Source organism: Ahaetulla prasina, chromosome 3 (assembly GCF_028640845.1).
Source record: "Ahaetulla prasina isolate Xishuangbanna chromosome 3, ASM2864084v1, whole genome shotgun sequence".
Classification (NCBI taxonomy): Eukaryota; Metazoa; Chordata; class Lepidosauria; order Squamata; family Colubridae; genus Ahaetulla; species Ahaetulla prasina.
In genome coordinates, this window is record NC_080541.1 from 109,646,708 (window position 1) to 109,673,477 (window position 26,770).

The window sequence follows — 26,770 nt, forward strand, 5'->3', positions numbered from 1 at the left end:
CTTGGGTTTCAGAATGCCCTTAAGACCTGGCTCTGTTCCAAGCCTGGAGACAGCTTTCCTCTAGAGCACAGGTGTCAAACTCAATTATGTCACGTGACATATCGCGATTTTTTTGCAGAGCCGGAATGGACCTGGCCTGCATGTGATGCATCCAGCCGTGGGCCGCCAGTTTGACATCCCTGCTAGAGATTTTATTAGTAAGGTGATTTTTAGTCTGGATTGCAATGTCATACTTCATATTTTTTAAACTTTTTAAACTATATATTTGGATTCCCAGAGTTAGCAGCAATAGTAAAGAAATAATAAGATTCAAATATTTTAATTAAATGAAGAACTAAAATTGCCAAAATTAAGTCTTTAAAGCTAATAATAGAAATATTAATGCAATATAAATAGGAGTAAACAATGCAAATATTTGCTTAATGATCACGAATGAAGAGGCAATAATACTTTCCACTGAAGGATTTACAGCATTAGCTCTGAAAATATCAGGTATTTAATCCCCACTAATAATTTTTAAAGATTAGTTTTATAGCTTTCCATTCTTAAGCTTTCTGAAAATGTCTCTGCAAGTTTTCCTATTTGTTGTTGGAGTCTAATAGTTAAAGATTAATTTTTTGTCAGTGTTGCTATTCTCTATATATTTAATAAATTGCAGTCATTGAATGATAAATGTGTGAGATAATTACCTTTATGTGAAACAGTTCAGTTTTTGTCTCCCTAATATTGAAGCCCAGTCATTCATAAGAACCACTCTAAAAAATTTTTGTAAGAACCTAGCTCTCTGGATTGCCTATTTTCTTCTTCATTTACACAATGTCCAAAGTGTGAAGAAAAAAATTTTTTCACATGTTTTTTTAAAAAATAAGTAGTGATGTACCCAGTCTAACAAAAAGTATCAATTAAATAAAAACTATCTATGAAAATAGATATGCAGTTCCTTACTGTCATCTCTCTAAAGACAAATGACTTTTAGAGAAACCAGGTTGGGGTTAATGCAAATTCTGATAATGTTTTCTAGGCTAATTGCAGAATTTATTATATGATGAAAAGGTTGCTTTTTAATATTTACAGACAGGTAATTGCCAATCAGCATCCATGAATTCTTATAGTCTAACCACAGATTCTTCAAAACAAATACATGATCTTTACGTGAACTATATAATAAGTATACAGGTAGTTAAATAAAATTTTGGATTTTTTTGTAGTTCATAGCACTATCACCCAATTTACCGGTATATCTTTTAAATTCATAATATGTTCATAATATATATGAATTAAAACAGAATTTGGCAATCTTTTTATTCCTTGATGTCTAAAGTTGAAGCTGTTACAAAGGCTATTACAATTTAGTGGATTTTATTGGTTGAACATTTGGAAATATTAAGTCATTTTTGAATGTATATTGACTAGATTAGATTATTAAATGAAATGCAGATAGTCCTCAACTTATGACCACAATTGAGCCCAAAATCTATGTTGCTTAATGATAAATGCGTTTTGCCCCATTTTATGACTTTTCTTGCCATATTAAGTGAATCAGTTGTTAAATTAGTAACACGGTGGTTAAGTGAATCTGGTTTCCACACTGCTTGTCAGAAGGTTGAGAAAGGTGATCACATGACCCCGGCACACTGTAACTGTCATAAATGTGAGTCTGTCAAGCATGCAAATACAAATCACATGGACCGTGGGAATGCTGCAATGGTCATAATTGTGAAAAATGGTCATAAGTCACTTTTTTCAGTGCCATTGTAACTTTGAACAGTCATTAATGAACTGTTGTAAGTCAAAGACTACCTATAGAGTGTTCTGACTCGGTTACATCATCTATAATGGGACAGTACTGAAGCATTTATTCAAAATCTAATTATCATTGTGCCTCACATAAAAAGAAGCAATGGTTGGCTAAATATTTACAGGAGGAATAGAATTATGAACTCCGTATATCCATACTACCTCATGAGCCATCTAAAAATTTGTTCATTGCTAAATAGGAATTTAACCAGCTTTATATTTTCAGAGCAGAAATTTTATTATATGGTACCAAATAAAGGGAATGAAAACACAGAAAGATTTAAACATATTAACAGCATCTATGTACCATCTATTATCTAAAAAGAACCAGGTGGTGCAGTGGTTAGAACGCATTCTGAACTACTTCTGAAGTTAGAACTACTTCTGCTGCCTGCCAGTTGCCTGCAATTTGGCAGTTTAAATCTCACCAGGCTCAAGGTTGACTCAGCCTTCCATCCTTCCGAGGTCAGTAAAACAAGATTTTTGGGGGCAATATGTTGACTCTGTAAACCACTTGGAGAGGGCTGTAAAGTACTGTGAAACAGTATATAAGTAAGTGCTATTGCTATTTGGGATATAGATGGAAAATTTGTACAGATTCCAATCTATTAATCAGTTGTGTTCTGAGAATTAGTCTAAGCAATATTTTTTTAAATTTCTCATTAATAGAACCATTTGTTTCCTTGTTTGGACAGCAGCCATTACTATATTACTTATGCAGTAAAAGATCAGGCAAGCAAGTGGAGCTTCTTAAAGACGATGAATTCTTGGCTTCCGGTTTGGCTCCACTTCGTTGATGGCGGTCTTTTTTAGACCACTAACCCCATAGTCTGTAGAGCTGCCAGGACAGCGTCAATCAGCTGTCCGGCAGCTTGAAAATCTCCCCCTCGGGCAAAGAGGGAGAGATGAGCATTCGGGCTGAAGTTGAGCCACCCAGAGAATCCCCAGAAAAGTTTCTGGAGGCTTGAGGGGAGTGCTCCTTCTAAAGCCTGAAAGAAGCTCCGAACTCGGAGGGCAACTGCCTTTTGGCAGAAAAAAACGTAGCATCCAATCTCCGCGGCAGAAATGGATTTGTGATGGATTGTATCGTGGACAGAGCAGAAACTGGAGTTCTAGCATTTGTTTGCAAGAAGCCTGCAAGCCCTTAATAGAGGATACATTTGTTGCGAAGATAGGAGAGAAGAAAGCAAATGGTGTTTTGTGGAATGCAAGCAAATGGCGATTTGTGTATTGGAAACGAAAGTTAAGGAAATGCTTATTAACAGTTAGTCTGGAACTAGGAGATATACAAGAAGATACTAACTAAATGGAAGAAATGAGAATTTTATGATTTATATTTTTTCTTCTTTGGGATTATAGTGATTTAGAAGAAAAGTTTTTTGAATCTTTCCTTTTTAACCCCTTTTTGTCCTCTGTTACTGGGTAAGTATATATTTTAAAAAATGGCTTTTAAGCAAATAGTACCAAAAGCCACTAAAAACTTTGAAATTTCTTCAGTTCAGATACGAAAATTAAAAGAAGACATCAAAGAGGAATTAAGAAATTTTTTACAGGAGTTTCTGGCGACTCGTTTTTCAGAAATAGATCAAAAATTTGATGAAAGAGAGAAAGAGATGTTGGATTTTAAGGAAGTAGTGGAAGAGCAGAAGAGGGAAATGAAAATGGTAAAGGATGCAATTTCGCAAATATTAAGGTCTTGTATTCAGATGGAGGATAGTTTGGAAGAACTTAATAAAGCTAATTTAGAGTTGCAAAGGAAAATAGACGAAATTCAAAAGAATCAAAACAATTGGAACTTAGATAATAAGATGGAAGGTATACAGGCAAAGGTAGATAGGGCAGATGAAGAAAGAGTAATATTACAATATAGATTAATGGAATATGCCATAAGGGTGAGGGGGTTGCAGGAAAGTGGGAAGGAAAATTTAAAAGAGATTTTTACGCAAGCTTTTGCTCAGATAAAGGGTGTGGAGCCAGAAGACTTTGAGACTAATATTGAAAGAATTTATTGTGTTAATTCTTGGTGGGCAAGACAAAATAGATTACCGAGGGATGCGGTTATTTATTTTACAACTAAAAAGGTTAGGTATGAAATCTTGCAAGCCTTTTATAAAAATAAATTTCAAATATTGGGACAAGATATAAAAATAATGAAGGAAATTCCTCCTAAAATGTTAAGAAAGAGAAGAGAATTTGCTTTTTTAGTGGATGAGTTTAAGAAACATCAGATATATTTTAGATGGGAAGTTCCAATGGGTTTGTCAGTGAATTTTAGAGGTAGAAAGTATTTTCTTAGTACAGTTATGAAAGCAAGACATTTCTATATTAATGTTTTAAAGAGTGGGAATCCTTTGTTGTTAGATGCTAAGTTAACTGGTTTGGAGATGATGGAAAATAGAATAGGAGAGGGGAGGAATGTTTAAGATGTGAATATGATGATTATGGTTAAATGATACATGGATTGGTTATTAATGTACAGCAATGATTGAAGATTTGAAATTAAAATTTGAAATGATATTGGGGCTACCCGACTGCCATTTCAGAAAGAAAGGGAGAGAGGAGTAGAAGGAGGGAAGAAAGTAGGTAAGAAAGTGTTGAGAAGGAGGAGGGGAATAAGAAGCTTAGAAAGGGTAGAAGAAGGGAGGAGTGGAGAAGGAGGAGAGGAAGTAGTAAAGTGAAGGAGATGAAGGAAGGGGAAAGTAGTAGAGGGTAAAGGGAAGTTGTGAAGAAAGGAAGTGGCAGTCGGGCAGGCCCGAATCACCAATAAATAAAAATTAATGATTAATGATGGATAACAGATTGTATATAAATATGATGTTGGAAAATGGAAATAATTATATATATATATATATATATATATATATATATATATATATATATATATATATATATATATATATAGGTCTTTGGTTGTTCGGGTTTTCTCCCGTGTAAAATTGGAAGTGTCTTGGCGACGTGTCTTGGCGACGTTTCGACGAAGTCTCATTCGTCATCTTCAGGCTTCAGCTTCGTGCTTCTATATATATATGAAGATGAATTCTTCAGCATAAGCAAAGAAGCATCACCACATTGTCTACCCTGTAGAAAGCCTCTTTCTCAATAGGTTAATCTATAAAAAAGACCTATAGCTATGCAACTGTTCCAACAACTGTCCAAATCCTAGTGTTGGTTTCCCAATATCCACCATCCTAAGAAACCCCAAAGACAAAATTGAGTTAGAAAATCAAGGAGTATATGAAATCCCATGCACCGCCTGCCCCACCACATACATCGGACAAACCAACAGAAGAATAAGTGCACGCATTGAAGAACACAAGAACTCAGTCAAAAAAGAGGAACCAACTTCTTCCCTGGTCCAACACTTTAAAGTCACAGGACATGATATTGACTTTAAAAAGACCAGAACTATCGCCAAAACTGAACACTTTAACAACAGAATAATCAGAGAAGCCATTGAGATAGAAAAACGCCCACACAGCATGAACAAACGAGATGATACCTCCCGCCTACCAGCCATTTGGAAACCCGCCCTTATTGACAAACGAGTCCCTAACACGAGGAATGACACCAGACCCACACTCACGAGGTCCACAGGATGTCACCACCCCACATCCACCCAGAAACCAGACCCAAACCCACACTGATCAAGAAGCACGACCAAGGACCAGAAGCCAGACCGCAGCTGCAACATTAGCCATTTCAAACCCCTCCAATCCATACATGCAGCAGACTGACACCCACTATGAAGATGTAGCACCACCACAAAGCCAAACAACAGCTATGCAGCTCACCAGCTCAAATCCCCCTGCAACACAGACTAAATTGAGCACAACCAAGCCCCCACCCAAACAGGACACACCCCCAGCCAACCAGAGCACAAAAAAACCTCCAGCCAATCAGAGCACAGCCAAGCTCCCACCCAATCAGTTCAAACCCCCACTAGCAGTTAAAAGGAAGAAACAGCTGCGATCACACATTGCTCCCAGAAGCACAAAGCTGAAGCCTCAAGATGACGAATAAGACTTCGTCGAAACGTTGCCAAGACATTTCCAATTTTACATGGGAGAAAACCCGAACAACCAAAGACCTATATATATATATATATATATATATATATATATATATATATATATATATAGGTATAGGTATAGGTATAGGTATAGGTATAGGTATAGGTATAGGTATAGGTATAGGTATAGGTATAGGTATAGGTATATATAATTAAAATTATGCATCAACTATATTAATTGGATATAATGAAGGGAACAATAGGACAGGAACGGTAGGCACATTTGTGCTCTTATGCACGCCCCTTATAGTCCTCTCAGGAATGGGGTGAGGTCAATAGTAGACAGCTTTTGGTTGAAGATTTTGGGATTTTGAGTAGAGACTATGGAGTCAGGTAATGAGTTCCAAGCATTAACAACTCTGTTACAGAAGTCATATTTTCTGCAATCAAGTTTGAAGCGATTGACATTTAGCTTGAATCTATTTTTTGCTCTTGTAATATTGCTATTGAAGCTGAAGTAGTCTTTTATAGTGAAGGGAGCATATATACTGAAATACTAGAATTAGGACTGTAAGGGAAGAGATATACCTGCATGATGTAAATATATGTTTCCTGTGGCACTGACATAGAACAAACATGCCACACTGATATATGTATTGTGCCTTTGAAGCTGTAAGACAAACATGCTGGTGTCCTAGTCACAGAGTAAATTCCTGAATTGTTATTAAGACCTCATCTCTGGCAATTGTCAGGATAGTCCATCATTTGATCTCTCCCCACCCCACTCTGGCTGAGAACGTGTATGTCATCCTCCAGGAAATCAAATAGGAAGGATATTGCAATAAATGATTTTGTGTGTTAAACTTCAGTAATAGAGTTGTTAATGCCTGGAATTCACTACCTGACTCTGTGGTCTCTTCCCAAAATCCCCAAAACTTTAACAAAAACTATCTACTATTGACCTCATCCCATTCCTAAGAATGGGGGGCGTAAGGGGCGTGCATAAGAGCACAAACGTGCCTACCGTTCCTGTCCTAAAATTCCCTTTGATTGTATCCAATTCGTATAGTTTTTCTTTTTTTATACTTATGCTTTTATATATATGCTTATATATCGTATAGTTATTTCATGCTTATGCTTACATATACTATTGTGACAAATAAATAAATAAATAAAAATAAGCACGTTACTTCCTCTTCAATTTCCTCGGCTTCTGGAGGAAAAGTGCTCGCTCCGCCCCGCCTTTTGCTGCGCAGGCGTCCGCAGTTCCCAACACGCTTGTGCACCCAAGCTGACTGCTGTAGTGAAAATGGCTGAGCCTGTCGCTGTGAGTATACCACCCTTGTCGTCACGTGGACTTCCCTGTGCCGGGGAAAGAGGCCTGCGCGGCTTCCTGTGTCATGAAGCAGCGGTCTGGGAATCTAGGCTTAGGCGATCGAGGAGTAGTCTGTGCGGGAGCTTTGGGGCGGTAGGAATGTAGTGCTAGAGGCTATCACGGGACTACCTTAAGAGTTATTGAAAGTCATTAATTATTTCAGTATTTCGCCGCGTTTTATGGGACGTAGATTACCCTTTCTCCTGAGCCAAATCTAAATACAGTTTTATGGGTAGTGAAGATGGGGAGCTCCCGGCACCAAAGAGGTTGCGCCAGGCAAACTGAAACTGACTCCCTCTCCAGGTTTCCCTGTTCCAGCTGTCCTGTCCCCTCCTCCCTGGTGTGTACGTATATGCATGTGTGTACGTATAAATTTATTGAATAGCCTTTATTTGTATAAAGAACTCAAACGTTGCATAGTTGTAGGAGCATTTGATAAAAAATTGGTAAAAATTACAGAAACAGGTAAATCAGCTGAACTGTTCTCACCTATTGAGCTGCCTCTATTCTCTCAGTGTGTATTTATGTAGGATGATATGATTGTATGTACTGTAGTGACTTAGGTTGACAGAATTCCTCTTGTGGGAGAAAAATCTAGGGGGGGGCTCAGTGGAAAGCAATTTAACTTCTGAAGAAAGCTGGATATGAACTGAATAAATAAATAGAATAGAACAGAATAGAATAGAATTTTATTGGCCAAGTGTGATTGGACACACAAGGAATTTGTCTTGGTGCATATGCTCTCAGTGTACATAAAAGAAAAGATACCTTCATCAAGGTACAACATTTACAACACAATTGATGGTCAATATATCAATATAAATCATAAGGATTGCCAGCAACAAAGTTACAGTCATACAGTCATAAGTGGAAAGAGATTGGTGATGGGAACTATGAGAAGATTAATAGTAGTGCAGATTTAGTAAATAGTTTGACAGTGTTGAGGGAATTATTTGTTTAGCAGAGTGATGGCCTTCGGGAAAAAACTATTAATATATATATATATATATATATATATAGTATATATAGTATATATAGTATATGGATTATGTTAATTACATTAGTAAAGGACTATAAAGTTACTATGAAGATTTGATTAATATGCCTTATTGTCTACTCCATCCAGGAACATTCAGATGAGAAAGAACTTGGACTGGAGCCTAGACTTCATGATACTCCTGAAGACATTTTCTTTGAGGCAGCAGCAAATACCATTGACTTTCACCCCTCCCGGGACATCATAGCTATTGGAGATGTTGATGGTGATGTCTATGTGTGAGTTCAATTTCTCAGAGAAATTTACTGGTTGAGCCTTCTTGGGTCAGATATATGGAGATTGTAGTAAAACCTCCCTGGTGCATCAGTAGTTCAATGAGATGGATCTGTGTAAGTGTTTAAGAAAGACAAGAAATGTGTTTCCATTGTTAGATTTTATGCAGTTGACTAAGAGAAAAAGAGGATTTATGCATGTATAGTTACAGATTGAGAGAGGCTATCTGTATATGTCTAAGAGAGAATGAATATCCATCTCTCTGTATAGAAAAAACATGTTTGAGGGGAAGTATCTGTTTAAGAGTATTTCTGTGATGGGTAATAACAGGAAATGTTTCTAAAGCTAAAACAATTTCCTCACTTGAGATCTAGAGAACCTTCTTCCAGACATTCCGCAGCTAGTACAGAATCTGTCCTATTTACTGTTATGATGGGCTGACTTTAGAAGATCCTGTAGTCACTAGTAAAAATCATACCAAAAAAACAAATAAGATGTGTTGGAGAAAGAGAATATGTAGTTGTTGATGTGTGTGTGCTTGTGTATGTTTTTGTTTAAGCAAGGTGTTGTAATTGTATACAAGTAGTTAAGAAAGAGGACAGACTGGTCATTTGGAGAAGGGAGACCATTCTACTTTTGGGGGGGGGAAGGGTGTTCTGCGGAGTGATTTAAGAGAGAAAGAAGATACCTGTATGTTGAAAAAGTACCTGTTCCTTACAGGAGAGTGGCTCTTTGTGGCTGAGAGCCATGCCCTCTTATACAAAGAGGAACCAGAGAGACCTTAAGGAGAGTTTTGGAGAGTAGATATGAGATAGAGACGGTATGTTGCTAAAGAAGAATAGCTGAGGGTAAAAGAGTGCTATGTATGTGTGGGTGGGAATCTCTGTGTAGGATGATGAACCCTGCTTAAGAAACAGGGTCTGTCATTGATAGAGGAGTTCTGTGCATAATTGAGAGAGGAAGAGAAGCTTTGTGTACAATTAAAAGTCTGAGGGCATGTGTTTATCTGTAGCTGACAAAGGCAATTGCCTGTAGAAGGAAGGAAGCATAGGAAGGGCATCTGTATGACTGACTAAAGCAGGGGTGTCAAACTTGCGTCGTCATGGCAGTGTCACGTGATGTATCAGAACTTTTCACAACTTGGTTGAAAAAGGGAGATCTATTTGTATTAGGACTATCCACATGGTATTATGTATTATACAATAGGGATTGTGTGAGTAGAAAGAGAAGTTAGGTGCACATCTGTATGTCTCTTAAAGCAACAGACTCCAACTTTTCCAGCTTGGTCTGACAAGGAGACAGGATGGTTCCATGTGAGTCATGCATGTGTGCAGCTCCATTTGCACAAGCAACAGAATAGAAATTTTTATTGGCCAAGTGTGATTGGACACACAAGGAATTTGTCTTGGTGCATATGCTCTCAGTGTACATAAAAGAAAAGATACCTTCATCAAGATACAACATTTACAACACAAATGATGGTCAATATATCAATATAAATCATAAGGATTACCAGCAACAAAGTTACAGTCAGTGTTGTGGCTCTAGCCCCACCCCCCGGGCCTGGCCCCCTGCCAGAAAGTGACTCAGAGAGTGAGGGGGAAGGGCCGTCAGGGCTCCCCTCTGCAGGGCCGGCCTCTCTGGCTCAGCTCCAGGAGCCAGAGGCAGGCCAGGTGGAGGAGGTGACAAGGCCTCTGTCTCCTGTATCTCCCCCCGCCCAGGCAACGCTTCCAGACCCAGCTGTGGACAATCAGTCCTGGTTAGATCCCAGGTTTCGTAGACAAGAGAGGCGGGAACAACAAAAGAAGGGGTGGGGCAGGCCTAGAGAGTGCTGAGTCACGGAACCACACCCCACAGGGTATAAAAGCAGGAGGGGCTGCTCTACTACTTCATGACAGACAAAGCAAACTGACTGGAGAAAACTTGAGCTGAACTATTTGACTGAGCATTTGGCCTGGATTGCTGTTTGTTCCTGACTTCCTGGTTGCTCTGGTAACGAGCTTCTATGACGCCGGCATCAGGGAAGATAAAGAAAACCTTGGCAGACGATCGCTGGTTTGCTGCCAGAGCTGATAGCTGCCGTGGACTAAATTGCTGGCTAATTGAGTCAGTTCACGTGTCTCCCGGACTGAGGTGGGGGGGACAGAACAGTCATAAGTGGAAAGAGATTGGTGATGGGAACGATGAGAAGATTAATAGTAGTACAGATTTAGTAAATAGTTTAACAGTGTTGAGGGAATTATTTGTTTAGCAGAGTGATGGCCTTGAGGAAAAAACTGTTCTTGTGTCTAGTTGTTCTGGTGTGCAGTGCTCTATAGCGTCGTTTTGAGGGTAGGAGTTGAAACAGTTTATGTCCAGGATGAGAGAGATCTGTAAATATTTTCACGGCTCTCTTCTTGATTTGTGCAGTATACAGGTCCTTAATGGAAGGCAGGATGGTAGCAATTATTTTTTCTGCAGTTCTAATTATCCTCTGAAGTCTGTGTCTTTCTTGTTGGGTTGCAGAATCAAACCAGACAGTTACAGAGGTGCAAATGACAGATTCAATAATTCCTCTGTAGAACTGAATCAGCAGCTCCTTGGGCAGTTTGAATTTACTGAGTTGGCGCAGAAAGAACATTCTTTGTTGTCCTTTTTTGATGATGTTTTTGATGTTAGCCGTCCATTTTAGATCTTGCGATATGATAGAACCTAGAAATTTAAAGGTTTCTATTGTTGATACTGTGTTGCCTAGTATTGTGAGAGGTGGACGTGTGGAAGGGTTTCTCCTAAAGTCTACCACCATTTCTACAGTTTTGAGTGTGTTCATGTTGTGTCTTGCCCGCTCTCACCGCAGCCGGGGTCTGCTTATCTGCTTCCGAACGCTGAAGAATGTCCTAGCATGCCTCCCGGCCCCAGCCCTGGCTCCATGCCCAGACAGGCTGAGGAGGGGGCATCTCCCGGCCCCAGCCCTGGCTCCATGTCCAGACAGGCTGAAGAAGAGCAAGTATCTCCAGCCCCCAGCTCTGGCTCCATGCCCAGGCAAACGGAGCAACTAGACCCCTCCCCCTCCTCCACAGCATGTGAGCCTGAGGAAGGTCAATTACCAACAGCTGCCGATTGGAGTGACCCTCGCGTCAGAAGACTTGATAGGCGGAGGCAACAGAAGGAAGGGAGGGGCAGGCCTGGATAAGTGCTGAGTCATGGAGCCACACCCCATGGCCTATATAAAGGATCTGCTTTCTGGCATTCTCTGAGTCAGGCAAAGTCTAAACATATCTTGCTGAAGTCACTTTCTGGTCTCCTGCCTGCCCTGAGGACTTTGCTAGGACTTTGGCAGAGCTGCAGAGGCACACCTGATTCGGATTTCCCTGACCCGGCCGTCAGCGGAGGAGTGGGACACGACAGTTCAGTTCTAGATTGTTTCGGTCGCACCACAAGGCTAGTTGTTCGACCTCTTGTCTATATGCGGATTCGTCATTGTCTCGAATGAGACCAATCACTGTTGTGTCATCTGCGAACTTCAGTAGTTTAACAGATGGATCGTTGGAGATACAGTCATTGGTATACAGAGAGAAGAGAAGTGGGGAGAGCACACAGCCTTGGGGGGGCCCTGTGCTAATTGTACAGGTATCTGATGTGATCTTGTTTAGATTCACCTGCTGCTTCCTGTTTGTTAGGAAGCTTGTGATCCACTTACAAGTCTGTTCCGGTACCTTAGCTGGTTTAGCTTAGTTAGCAGAGTGTCTGGAATGATGATATTGAATGCTGAACTGAAGTCTACAAAGAGGACCCTTACATAGGTCTTTGGAGATTCAGGATGTTGTAGAATGTAATGCAAAGCCATATTAACAGCATCATCTGTTGATCTATTTGCTCGATATGCAAATTGCAAAGGGTCTAACAGTGGATCTGTGATGGTTTTCAAGTAGGAAAGCAATAGCCTTTCAAAGGTTTTCATGACTACAGATGTTAAAGCAACTGGTCTGTAGTCATTCAGTTCCGTGATGGTGGGCTTCTTCGGCACTGGGATGATGGTAGAGCGTTTGAAGCAAGAAGGAATATAGCACATCTCTAGTGATTTATTGAAAATATGGGTGAAGATGGGGGCCAACTGGTCAGCACAGACTTTTAAGCAAGAAGGAGTTATCTTGTCTGGGCCTGGAGCTTCTGGCTTTTGTCTGTGAAATAGGTCCTGCACTTTCTTTTCTGTGCTCACTAGGGGTTGTGAACCCAATGGGATGGGGTCAGTTGTAGGTGCCCACTGCTTGCACAAATAGAGTACGAGTGCCCACCACTCATGCAAGTAGAGCTGCACACACATGTGCATACTTGGCCACCATTCACGCAGCCCAGTTTCAAACAGGCTATGGGCCACTAGTAGACTATGGCCTGGGGATTGGGGATCTCTGTCTTAAAAGAGAAAGTGCTTTTGTGTAATGGAAAAAAGTGTGTGATGTTGATAAAACAGACTCTTTGGTGGTGGAGAGATCGAAGACTGATAGGAAGAGGGAGGTTCTGTATCTGCTGGAGAAACAAATGCTTAGCAGAGTAGGATATGATTGGCAGATTAGGGAAGGTTGTGTGTGTGTGTGTGTGTGTGTGTGTGTGTGTGTGTAGCTATGTATATTTATGGAGAGAGAGATGTATGCAGTATAAATGAGGTATGTGTGCATGAATATTAGCAAGAGAAGATGGTTGGGTATATCTGTATTGGTTAAAGGTAGGCACTATTGGATGCAGGAATTATTTGAACAGGTGCCTGATGCTTCTCTTTCCATTTTAAAATCATAATTACAGATACTCATACTCCTGTTTGGAAGGTGGAAACAAAGAACTTTGGTCCTCAGGTCATCATTTAAAATCCTGCCGTAAAGTATCCTTTTCGCAAGATGGACAAGGTGAGTGCCCTTTGTTTGATGCTTTTATGGTTTTTATAATGTTCTTTGGAATACAGATGGTGCTAAGCCCACAAGGAGAATGGCAAGCTTTAAATTAAATTCAACAAAGATAGTCCATATGCTGATTTCAGCTTTAAGTAATAATGCTTCCGTATGACGGAACTGCACCCGAAAGTTGTCAAGGGCACATGTACAGTATTTCTCAAAGATGAGTTGAACAAATTCAACTTGTCTTTGAAAAGTTGGCATAAATATACTCCATGAAGCAGATGCCACAACTCTTTGCTGAAAGGAGTTTTCTGCAGCAGGAACAAATGAGGCAGTCCAAGAAAGGTAAAATGCCTGGACAGCAGATGTGTATTTAGATACATTTTGTGTCCTGTAATTTCTATAGGCATGCTTGATCCCTGAATCATGAAAGATTATTCTAAGTATTTAAAACAATTTACTTGCTCTAAACAGTGCCCATTTAGTTCTATCTTTGATCTTTCTATAAACACCAATATTTTTGTTTTATCATATCTATAAAGATATGATATGAAATACATTTTATAAATCTAAATATAAAATGAATTTTATTTATAAAATAAATATAAAATTGTCACAGTAGGAAAACAAGCGCACAGTGTTGTTTATATGCCTATTGGGGCAAGCAGTAATGGGCACTCTTTTTCAGAAATAGAATACACTTTAAATTGCTTCGAGGATCCAAGTAGGATACTACACTTGCAGTGGAAAGCTGATAGTTACATTCTGTTTGGATATCTTGCATAGTCATGAAAAATCCAACTAGGAGAAATATAGCAAGTATAGCTTATCATCTACTTTGCAGTAGTTAGAACATGCCAGGTGTTTTTTGGTTATGTAGCTGATAATATAGGAATCTTTTTGAATCCAGAAAAGGCCAGCTAGAATGACACAAACTGCCTTTCTTTCTGGATTATAGATTGGTAAAGGCTAATGCCTTCAGAATAGCTAAAAAAAATTTTTTATAAAGGATATTGCATACATGCAAACCCCATAACTCTCACTCAGGGTGAAGCACTGAAGTACAAAACTGTTAGAAAAAGCCCTTTGGAATTTGGTCATGTCATGGTATGGGCTTTCCCCCTCTGCATTCCAGGGCTTTTCACAGTATCCAAGGATAAATCTGTTCATATCCTGAATGTGGAGGAAGGCCGTCTTGTGACACGATTCTCCAAGGCTCACAAGTAGGTATCTGAATTATTTACTAGCTATTCTGTAGCCTTGGTAATGAAGCATTTACTGGGGAGCTGTATTTTCTACTTACAGTTCTTTATTTTCCTTGTGTTAAGATTCTTGAGCATGCATTATTTATTTATTTATTTATATCATGCTTTAATTATTTTTGCAAAACATTCAAAGTAGTGAACATGTCCAACACAGCTTTGTTCTCCTATTTTCCCCACAACAACAACTGTATGAGGTACGTTGGGTTTGAGAAAAAGTGACTGGCGCAAGGTCTTTCATGGCTAATGTGGGACTAGAACATGGTTTCCTGCTACCCATCCTGGTACCTTAATCACTAGACTAAGACTAGACTAGACTTTTTCCTGAAGGCCATCACTCTACTAAACAAATAATTCCCTCAACACTGTCAAACTATTTACTAAACCTGCACTACTATTAATCTTCTCATCGTTCCCATCACCCATCTCCTTCCACTTATGACTGTATGACTGTAACTTTGTTGCTGGTAATCCTTATGATTTATATTGATATATTGACCATCATTTGTGTTGTAAATGTTTTACCTTGATGAAGGTATCTTTTCTTTTATGTACACTGAGAGCATATGCACCAAGACAAATTCCTTGTATGTCCAATCACACTTGGCCAATAAAAAATTCTATTCTATTCTATTCTAGACCGGGTGTTGGCAACCCGCAGCTCTGGAGCCGCATGCGGTTCTTTGGGCCCTTTGCTGTGGCTCCTTTTTGGGTGATCCCACCAATGGCTGGCCCTGCCCCTCGCCCTCCCCTCCTCTTCTTCCGGCCCTTGGTGTTGAGCGCACTTCAGTCGCTAGTGGAGATGCGCGACATTCTCTCCGCCTTGAGACACTGGCCTAGCCTGGCTGCAGCCGATGCTCTGTGTCGTAATGGGCTCCAGGAGGAGGAAGGGACGCCATCTCTCCCATTGTAAAGCGCGCTAAATTTGAGTCTGCTGCGCAAGGCACTGCAAGAGCAGCAAGCAGGCCATGGAGGAGGCAAGAGCAGCGACCGAGGTGCGCACATCACCAACAAGGGCTGGAAGAAGAGGCAAGTACAGGGGTGCTTCTCTCCCACTCTGGAATATGGAGTGAGTCTCAGGTGAGGAGTGATTGGGAGGGGACGGTGAGGGGCAGGGCCAGTCTGTGGTGGGTTCAGCCGACAGGAAGCCATAGAAGGTGGACAAAAGAACTTCATTTATCTGAAATGACTCTTGATTTAAATCATATGGTAAAAAAGCACCCAAAGAAGAAGAAAGAACAACATCAGCAAAAAAAAATCCCAATCCTCATCTGTTTTTAGAAATAGTTCAAGAGGGAACACACACACACACACACACACACACACACACACACACACAAAACTTGAGAGGGAGAGACATGAGAGAAAGAGAGGGAGAGATGAGAGGGAGAAAGAGAAAGAGAAAGAGAGATGAGAGATAGAGAGAGAGAGATACCTGTTTCCCAGAGAAAAGAAAATACTGGGAGCCACAAAACCTGGGTAGGTGTGGCTGGGTGGCTGTCATGTGACTGGGAGTGAGTAATGTTGAGTTGGCCACGCCCACCCAGGTTTTGTGGCTCCCGATGTTTTCTGTGGGAAATGAGTCCAAATGGCTCTTTGAGTGTTTAAGGTTGCAGACCCCTACACTAGACCAAACTGGCTTTAATTTGTAGGATAGGTATCTATATTTAAGAATTTCTTTGAGGTCTGCAATGAAACTAGATTATTATGAGTCCATCAGAGTCTTCAATTAGAACTCCTAGGCTCAAAGAAGTCTGTTATTATTTCTTACAATAAGAAACATCAGCCTTCAAAATGTTCTAAATTATGGGAAAGTGAGGAAAGGAAAGATTCAGCCTTATCCCACATGAATGTATTTTTCCTCAGTAGGAATTCAACTTCTAGTAATTCAGGCTAGCAGTTTGAAGCATAAACTTATTGAGAGTGAGGAATTACACTCACTCAAACAGGTACCTATTCTCTTTAATATTAATATGGGATTCTTGTTAATAATTATAGTGGCTGAAGGTTTTGACATCTTTAGGAAAGGTCTATGTCAAGAGAACAATATTAAAAAGAGGAAATACCTCTTTTTAATATTGTTCTCTTGGACATAGACCTTTCATTGTGTAGAGAAAAGATAATAGAGTCAGATTTTCTTACTGCCCATTTAAGCCCCCTCCCCCCTCGTTTTACTCTTTAGAATTAGTTAATGATACCTATGCCCTTTGAGTAGAAGAGTTATATGAATAAAGGTTCAAAAATGGGAACAGCTCTAAATAAGTTATAATGTTGGCTTTTCTACTCTGAAATTTCCACAGCTCAGCTTTGAACAGCCTATTGGTGATAGATGAGCATTTGTTTGCCACAGGAGATGACAGTGGAATGTTGAAAATATGGGACCTGCGCAAGGGCACATCCATCATGGAAATGAAGCAGCATGAGGACTACATCAGTGATATGATCTTAGGTAGAAACAAGAAGCTGCTTCTCACAACCAGGTACTACATTCTCCTGTTAATTCAGTGGATCAATAGGTTACATTTGTATGTAGAATGCAGATGTTTTACAGCAGTTGTTCCTACGGGAAAGATTAAAGGCTTTTAGATAAAAACTATCACCATTTCAATACAGTGTTATCTATAGTCAGTTCTGAACTGCTAGTGATTATAAATAAAGTTTTTATTAGAATTTGTCAGAAAGCAAATAGGTATGTATAAGTTTTAGTCATTTAGGAACGGAATGTTCTGGAAAGCTCCAAAACATTCCATTCCCCTTTTGGAACATGCCATTCTGGAGCAGACCAGCAAATTCCTGAAACAGTTTGAAGTGTCTCAAAAACTGGAAGTCACTCAGGACATCATACTCAAGGCATCTAACTACTACTAGATCACGGAATTTACTTTTGAAAACAGAAGATTTTACATGAGAAGAACACAAGAGAATAGAACATTTTTAGAATTCTCCAGAATGCTCCGTTCCTGAACTGTCATATTCCAAATAAAGTTCGCTTTATAAATAAATATTATGTACCATCCTATTTCTTGCAGTGGAGATGGAACAATGGGAGTCTTCAACATTAGGAGAAGGCGCTTTGAACTTCTCTCAGAACCTCAGAATGGAGACTTAATGGCTATATCTCTGATGAAAGTAAGTTCTATTATCTAGCTGCACCTTGGAAAAAAGGCTGTTTGATGATATGAATCAATGAGTTACACTATTTCTGAGATGGATGATATCCTTTATGAGAGCCAGTTTGGCATAGTGGTTAAGGTATCGGGCTGGAAGCCAGAAGGCCATGAGTTCAAAGTCTACCTTGGATACAAAGCCAGCTGGGTGACCTTGGACCAGTCAGTTTCTTTCGGCCCTAGGAAGCAGGCAATGGCAAACCACTTCTGAAAATTTTTAAAGAAAAATGTGTAGTTTAATCATTTTTAAAGAAGAATGATTAGTGCAGGAAGTCAACAAGAAACAACAGGATTTAAAAGGACAAAAAAAAAAGAATTTAAAATATTTTCCTGCATTAGTCTAATGTGTGATATCTCTATTCAAGGTAATATGCTTTAAGCTTTTGATAAATAGGGTTTTTCTATTTTAAATAGCTTTCAAGACCTAGTTCTTAATAACAACAAAAAATATGCTGCTTTTTTTCTGGCTAAACTATGTATTATTTTTCTCCTGCTCAGAGGGGAAGGAAAGTAGCCTGTGGCTCCAGTGAGGGAACGATTTACCTCTTCAACTGGGATGGTTTTGGTGCCACCAGTGACCGTTTTGCACTGAAAGCAGAATCCATAGACTGCATGGTTGCCATAACTGAGAGCATTGTGTGCACAGGTTCCACCGATGGAATCATTAGGTGAGACTGTCATGAGACAAGAAGTTCTCGTGAGAGATGCTAATACTGGAGAGGTACATGAAAACACAGACTGGCTACAAATGAAACTAGGTAAAATATAGATAAGCTTTTCTTAGTAGATGTCCAAAAGCAAACTATAATTTCAAATAGGGTATGACAAAACTCAGTATTAAGAGATTAAGAAGATGATCCTTGAAAAATTCTGCCTGGTTTCCTGGGCCAATATATGGCAATTATATATATAGAAACTAGCTACATAAGAGAGGCGTGATGACTCAGTGGTTAAAGATGCTGGGCTTGTTGGCTGGAAAGTTGATGGCTTGGGTTCAAGATCTGAGTGCCACGCAATAGGATAAGCTTCCATTCTTGGCCCAGCTCCTGCCACCCAGCAGTTTGAAAGCATGCAAATGCAAGTAGATAAGTAAGTACCACTTTGGTGGGAAGGTATGCAACAGTGTTGCATGCTCCTTGGTGTATAATCATGCCAGCCACATGACCATGGGAGCATTTTTCGACAAAGCTCGGCTAAAAAACAGAGATGAGAACTGAGTTGAACACTGGTAGGGGGAACCTATGACTTTATATAAGGAATTAAATTTTTCTAAAAAAGAACTTGGGATATGGCTGTATACCTCTCTCCACAAAGGAACTGGCATTCTGTTTGGTAATTAAGCTTTTCTTTATTTCAGGGCAGTAAATATCTTGCCCAATCGAGTAATAGGAAGTGTCGGACAACATGTGGGTGAGCCTATTGAACAGCTGGCTAAGTGTCATATGGGCCAATACCTGGCCAGCTGTGGCCATGACCAAAAAGTGAAATTCTGGGACATCTCTTCACTTAGTTCAATGATTGTGGATGATTATAGAAAAAAGAAGAAAAATAAGCAACTGAAGCCTTTAAGTCACAAAGCATTTGGCAATGGGGAAGATTTCTTTGCAGACTTGAAACAGGTGGAAGCAGACTTGGAGAAAGAGGAGAATGGTGGACTTTCTGAGACTGACAGCAACTGAAAGATTCACATTGATCCAATTAGAGGCTCATTCCCTCGAAAGGACATTTTGGAAAAAATCAGCTATGCTGAATTTTTCATACTGAAGAATAAGCTTCAGGATAGTTAAACTTGTGCTCTGTGGGCAAAGCCTTGGTGGCCTAATAGAACAAATAGTACAGAAGAGAGCTAAGATTGCAAGAATTTTCCTAGCTCTGAGAGAAATGGGAGAACATGGTTGCTACAGAAAGGGAAATGAAATGTCATCATATGTAGACGGAATATTAAGAAAATTTTTTTTATGTATCAGAAGAGTTCCTTGCAAAGGCCAAACGTCTGTTTCCTCCATGGAGTGATTCTTTTATTTTGCCACCTCAAATATTTAGGAATCTGGTTATTGCTCCACCTAACAAGTGGATTCCATTTCATTGCTATGGTAGTGAAACAGGGATATATCTTAAATTCAGAAGAAAAGATATTTAAATAATGGATTAATTTTCATAATGGAACTTGGGGAGTTTCTAAATTATTGTTTTTCTGGAGTTTTATTTAAAGAATAAAAACAGGATAATTTCACGTATGAAGATTCATATTTTGTTTGTGAACTACCTCAAGTGGATTATAGTCAACAGCCTGTTTGGTCTAGTAGTTAAGGCAGGCTAGAAATCAGGAGTCTAGAGTCTCATCTTAAGCATGAAAGTCAAAGACTTTGGCCAGTCGCTCACTCACAGTTCAACACACATCACAGAGGAGTTATGGGGAAAATAGGAGGGAGTATTGTATGTGTTCTCTGTCTTATGTTATGTATTATAAAAATAATACAGGTGAGATATAAATAAAAAAAAACAGTTAAATACACACAATATTGCTTTAAGCCCTATAAAATAAGACTTAGTTTAAAAGGAAGAAGTAAAACAAAAGTTGAAATGCTAGCCTTTCTTACAGGATTTATGCAGGGGATGTATTGGTGAAGGAGGAGATAGAATATAGAATAATAGGGTTGAAGGGACCTTAGAAGTCTTCTAGTCCAACCCCCTGCCCATTGCAAGATATTCTATACCGTTCTGGACTTTCTTTGCTTGATGGAATGGTTATAATGTGATCATAGAAAGAATAACAGAATAACGAAACAGAATAATAGAGTTGGAAGGGGCCCCAAAGATCCTTCAGTACAACCCCCCCAAAAAGCAGGAGATGGTCCACTGTTCCCTCCCATGAATTGGCACTCAATCAATTCCAGTAGAGAATAGGTGAAGATACTGTAAGAGACCCTTTGGTTATGTAGTTATTCGAATGGTTAATTTTGCTTGTCCTTTTTTCCTTGGTTTGTTGTATTTGTGGGTACCCTTTCAGAGCATTTCATATCCAGAGATCTTGTGCTCATATTCACACATTTTATTTTAGCTGAAAATGCTGCCACTGAAACCTCATCATTTCGCTGTGAATGATGTGAAGTATGATCTTCAGCTATTTTGAGTTTTTCAATAGGAGGCTAGGGAGCTTAGAGCTGCCAACCATTATTCCAGAAGAAGTCAGAAATAGCCAGTACAGGATAAACCTTGGTTCTGTTTGATATATTATCAACCCTGAAGTTGGCCGAACTGTGGCCATTTTCTTTTAGTAGCTTTTCTGTAGGGAGGTTTCTCTTCTCACTGCTTCAGGGCCGACACAGGAAGCACAGATTAATTAGGGTTTATCAGGATACTTTTCCTAGAACAATCTTAGTTTCTTCGGAGCCCTTACGTCCTGCTTATTCATCCATTCAGCCTGTGCTAATGGGAAATGCTTCCAAGCCACAAGGTACTTCACTTTATCCCTCTGTTTCCTAGAATCCAAGATTTCTTTAACTTCAAAATGTTGCTCTCCCTCAATAAGGATTGACACAGGCAGAGAGGAAGGTTCTAGGTGGAAAGAGGAAATATGTTCGGGTTTTAATAAGCTCACATGAAATACAGGGTGGAGCCTCTGCAAGGACTTTGGCAATTCTAATTGTACGGTTACTGGATTAATTACTCGTACAATGGGGAAAGGTCCCACATACTTAGGACCAAGTTTCTTAGACTTCTGGGTGGTTTGTAAGTACTCGGTAGATAAAAACACTTTATCCCTTACTCGGTACTCCTTATCAGGAACTCATTTCTTATATCCGCATATTTCTTATGTGATTTGTGTGCCTCATCTAAAGCCTTGTGGGTAACTTCCCAAGTACTTTGTACTTGATCGATCCAATCAGCCAAGGATTGGATCCTTGATGGTTTCTCTCCGGGCAACTCCGGGATGGGCACAAAGTAGCGACTTTGAAAGGAGTGAACCCACTACTGCTATGAATAGAGTTGTTACAAGTGACCTCTGTAAAAGGCAATAGGTCCGCCCAGTTGTCTTGTTGATAATTTATGTAACATCTAAGATATTGTTCCAGAACCGAATTAGTTCTTTCACAAGCCCTATTAGTGTGAGGATGATGGGAGGAGTTTAATTCTTGGGTGGAGCCTAGTAACTTAAGAAACTCCTTCCAGAATTGGGAGGTGAACTGGACACCCTGGTCAGAGATTATCCTTTCAGGGGCCCCGTGTAATTTATAGACACGTTGGACAAATAGTTTAGCTAATGTTTTAGCTGAAGGAATTTTGGGGCAGGGAATAAAATGAACTTATTTGGAGAACAAATCAGTAACCACCCAAACCACAGTGTTCCCCCCACTCTCGGGTAATTGTACTTTGAAATCCATGGATATTTCCCGCCATGGAGCCCCGGGTCTGGTGACACTTTGCAACAATCCCGGGGCCTTCCCTGGTGGTTTCTTTGATGCCGCACACACAGGACACCTTGCTATGTAAGATTCTATGTCCTTCTTCAGAGCTGGCCACCAGAATTGTCTCTTTAGCAGATGTAGTGTTTTCACAAATCCGAAATGTCTAGCCAGCTTGGCATCATGGCAATGTTTCAAAATTGTCCCCCTTAAGTTGGCAGGAACATATAACTTGGCCTCCACCCATGAGAGGCCGTCTTGGACGGTGCATTCATTTGAATGAGCCAAAAACCAAGCATCAGTTTTCAGCACTTCTTTTAACAGTTCAGTTAAATCACCGGGTAGACCCATGTCTGTTTTCAACTGGCCTCGAGTGACCGCAGGGGCCGCTATCTGCTGCGCAGGAACAATAGGGCAAATCACCTCCGTGCAAGTACTATTGTATTGGGGTAATCTCGAAAGAGCATCTGCCAGAAAATTCTTCCCTCCCGGAATGTAATGTAGGGAAAAATTAAATCGGTTAAAGTATTGGGCCCATCAGGCTTGTTTTGGTGACAGTTTCCGAGGTGTCTTCAGAACTTCCAAATTTTTGTGGTCAGTCCACACCTCAAAAGGGTGCTTAGCCCCTTCCAGAAATTGCCTCCACATTAAGAGGGCCCATCAAACAGCAAACGCCTCCTTTTCCCATATAGCCCACCATCTTTCCGTGTCCGACAATTTCCGAGAAGTATATGCACAAGGTTGAAACTTCCCTTCAGCATTTGCCTGGAGCAGGACCACCCTGAGAGCAACATCACTGGCATCTGCCTAAAGAACAAAGGGGCCAGTGTTTAAGAATCGGTTCGGCAGCAAACAGTCTCTTCAACTTTTCAAAAGCTGCTTGACATTCCATAGACCATTCAAGAGGCCGGGACAGTTTTGGTTTAGCTTCCCCTTTCGTTTTCAAAAGATTTGTAATCGGTAAGGCAATCTTTGCAAACGATGGAATGAATTGCCGGTAGAAATTTGCAAACCCCAAAAAACTCTGTAACTGTCTGCGCATGCGCAGAGAAGCCCATTCCAGTACTGCCCGGACCTTTTCTGGATCCATTTCTAGTCTGGTGACATGTGGTACCCCAAATAGTAAATTTTGGTCTGATGGAAGTCACATTTGGACAATTTATTTATTTATTTATTTATTTATTATTTAAATTTTTATACCGCCCTTCTCCCGAAGGACTCAGGGCGGTTCATTTAGCATATAATTCAGCAGCCAATAGTTTTTTGAGAACTGCTTTCACTAACCTCACGTGTTCATCCATGAGAATGTCATTAAGGTAGACTAGAACCCCTTTGAACAGGTGCTCATGAAGAACTTCGTTGATCAATTGCATGAAAACTGCCGGGGCCCCTTGCCACCCGAAAGGTAGCACTCGAAACTGGAAACACCCCAGGGGACAGTTGAAAGCTGTTTTCCACTCATCCCCTTCCTTAATGCATACTCTATAGTAAGCCTACTGCAAGTCCAATTTAGTAAAAATCTTCCCTTTTGACAAATGAGATAACATGTCTTTCATTAGTGGTAGTGGGTAAACATTTTCTACGCATATGGCATTCAGATTTCTATTCATATTACCATATGTGGTGGACATGCGTTGAAGCGAAAAGATATTGGACTAAAATACACACATGGTTGGAGAAAATGATTCAAAAACATATAGACTAAGCCAGAAGTTTTTCTGTTGGGGATTATACCTGAAATCTATAGTAGAGATTTAAAATATTTGATTGTGAATATTATTACAGCAGCTAGGATTGTGTTTGCTAAAAATTGGAAAAATGAGAAATTACCTTTGCAAGACGAAATTATTAGGAAGATGATGGAATGTGCAGAAATGAGCAAATTGACATTTGAAATTAGAGAACAAGAAGATAAGCAATATTATAAAATACGCGATTTATTTTATCAATGGTTGGAAGGAAAGATATGTTAGAAAAGAGTTTAAAAAGGTTGAGGTTAAGAGAAGTAATTTGAATTAAACTAATTTAGGAGAATGGAATGAATAATGTTATTAGATAAAACACCATTGTTTAATTAAAAATTGATTGAGTAAGAGATTTGGACAATGTAAGACAGATGAATTAAAGAGATGTTTACTTTGAAATTGCACAAGAAAATATGTAAACACCCCACCAACACATTGTAATTGGATCGATGAGATTTTTATGTTTGTTGTAAAAAAATAAAAACTTTTTTTTAAAAAAATGCTTCCGGTGTGGACATCAAGGCCACTGAGCACCTGCGTGCCTGGCCCCAGCCCTCATGTGGCAAACAAGAGGGCAAACCTCTTCCTCAAAGCCAAAAGGATTGCAGCTGAAACCCATGGAAATTCATCCAGCAAGCCACTGAGGTCTCTCCCCCAAGAAGGGGAAGAGAGAACTCTGGCCCCTGAGGTCCCACCACTGATGAGCAGTGACAGCAGCTACAATGGTGAGGACGACCTGATGGTAAGTGAAGCCATCTGTCCTTTCACAGTTAAGTCAAAATTGGTGGAGCCAGAAATGGGATGACAAGGGGAGGTAGAGGTCATCATAGACATGGGCTGTAATCCACACAATGATCCCTTCCTCCTAAACAGCAGCGCAAGCAACCACGTGGTCACGAACCAGATGACCAAAACTGGAATTCAGCCCCATGCCCAAATTACCCAGAGAACACCCCTCATCTATTTCATTAAATGAATAGATGGAATCCCTAAAAGGATTGTGGGAAAATATTAAGGGTGCATTGAGAGAGGTGTCAAAAAGCATTTTTACTTCCTATTGGTGCAAGCCAGTAGTAAAAAAATGCTTTAAAAAAGTAAAAAAAAAAGGATCTGATGATCATGGGCACAGCTGATTGTCACAGCTGATCGTCAGAACTTTTTTAAAAACTTTTTTTAGTTAAAAATGTTTTAAAAAGTAAAAAAAGTTGGCCATGCCCACCCAGTCTCATGACCCCCACCAAGCCATGCCCACCAAGCCATGCCCAAAGAACTGGTAGGGAAAATTTTTGAATTTCACCACTAAGGAATACCTGCTATCTGAAGTTTCTTGGGTGAAAATAGCAAATAGATTAAACAATTCCATGATAAGTACCCCCATAAGTGCTCTCCTGGTGGAGGGAGAGAGTGTTAGGGACCCAACTAACCTGTCTCTCTTTTGCAGGAAACTTTCTTCAATGGAAGGGGACAGCCTGTCAACCCTGAAGTTGGCCGAACTGTGGCCATTTTCTTTTGGTAGCTTTTCTCTAGGGAGGTTTCTCTTCTCACTGCTTCAGGGCTGACACAGCCTGGAGTGAAGGGACCAGGGAAGGGGGGTGTAGAGATAGTTGGGGTGTTGTATCCTAAATAAAATTATTTCCCCTGGGAATCAAGGATGTTGGTGCAGGTGTTTGAAAGGTGGAGACTGAGCTCACCTAGCAACTGAACTACATGCTGATTGGCCCATGTGACTGAAGATTTTGAGAGGAAGTGACAAAGCTTTACTTTTAATTGGGTGTAAAACTGGCAGGAACTTAGAGCCGGTTTTCCACCAAGAAAGTGCCAATTTGGTATGTCCCAATAAAATGTTCTTTTGAGGAATTTGCCTGCCTCGGAGTTCTTATTGAATGGGAGGTATTACTTGGAACCTTGACATATATGACAACAGCAGAAATTTGAGTCTTATGCTATATATTTAAATGAAATTGCAGAGTCTCTCACTGACTGCCTCATTTACTGACTATTTATTATGGTATTAAAAATGGTTTTGTGACCAATTCTTGCATTCCTGAGTGTCGCAGTGGCCCATGTTCATGTAATCAGCATTTAGGCACTTTGCAACTGGCATGCATTTAGAACAGTCACAGCATTTAAAACAAGTCACTTAATCGCTGAACACTCTTCACAACTGGTTTGTGACAAGTAGAGTTAATAGGGAAGGTAAAAGTAAAATTGTAAGTTATTGTGTGACCTTTTGCTCAACGACTGGTGCTTAGCAACTATCATGCAGAATCTACCGCCCCCATGAGATTCAGGTGGGGGGGGGGCGTTAAAAACAGATCTTGAGAGCAGCCCTTGTTTAGAACATTGGCCTCACTTTTGCTTCCATTTCCTGCAAATTGGGGCAAACATGTTTGCAGAGATATTCAGCCTTTATCAGGATAGTTAATTGTATGAGCAAGCTCTGTTTTGTATTATCTATGTTGGTTGATCTTTTTGTAACTTGCATAAACCATATAGTTGAATTGGATGGCATAAAAGTATTATAAATAATCTGAAATTATATGGGAATGCTGTGTTAAAGCAGTGTTGAGTAATGATGCTAGTTCTCATGCACAGAACCATTAGGCCACAGGAAAGTGATGTTTCTTCCTTAATATGGCCAATAGGACAGTAAGCTTTTTTTAAAAAAGGTAATTGTGTGGAAAGCATGAAGCAACAATATACAAGCATTAAATTTCACAATGAAATCTTTGTTATCAATAAAACAAGTCATTATTTCAGAAAGGAACTACACATTTATGTCAAAACCTTTTTAATATAGATATGTCCTCCATATCAATTCCAGCACTGAAACATGCAGAGCAGTAAAAGACATAACGTTTTCCCTTTAGA

The 26,770-nt window shown here is 39.8% G+C and overlaps 1 protein-coding gene across 3 annotated transcripts; it reads left to right on the forward strand.

Annotated features, from left to right (window-relative positions):
- Positions 1 to 6,983: 6,983 nt before the first annotated feature.
- On the forward strand, positions 6,984 to 19,985 carry WDR55 (WD repeat domain 55). Of its 3 annotated transcripts, none has more exons than XM_058177616.1 (8): positions 6,984 to 7,133; positions 8,308 to 8,456; positions 13,231 to 13,331; positions 14,455 to 14,542; positions 16,882 to 17,061; positions 17,611 to 17,710; positions 18,247 to 18,416; positions 19,106 to 19,985. In XM_058177616.1, exons 1-8 carry the CDS (start codon positions 7,116 to 7,118, stop codon positions 19,425 to 19,427), a joined length of 1,128 nt encoding a protein of 375 aa, XP_058033599.1. In that variant the 5' UTR covers positions 6,984 to 7,115; the 3' UTR covers positions 19,428 to 19,985. The 3 variants fall into 3 exon arrangements, with proteins under 3 accessions (XP_058033599.1, XP_058033598.1, XP_058033600.1); XM_058177615.1 differs by lacking the exon at positions 6,984 to 7,133 and adding an exon at positions 7,189 to 7,521; XM_058177617.1 differs by lacking the exon at positions 6,984 to 7,133 and adding an exon at positions 7,191 to 7,543.
- Positions 19,986 to 26,770: the final 6,785 nt, after the last annotated feature.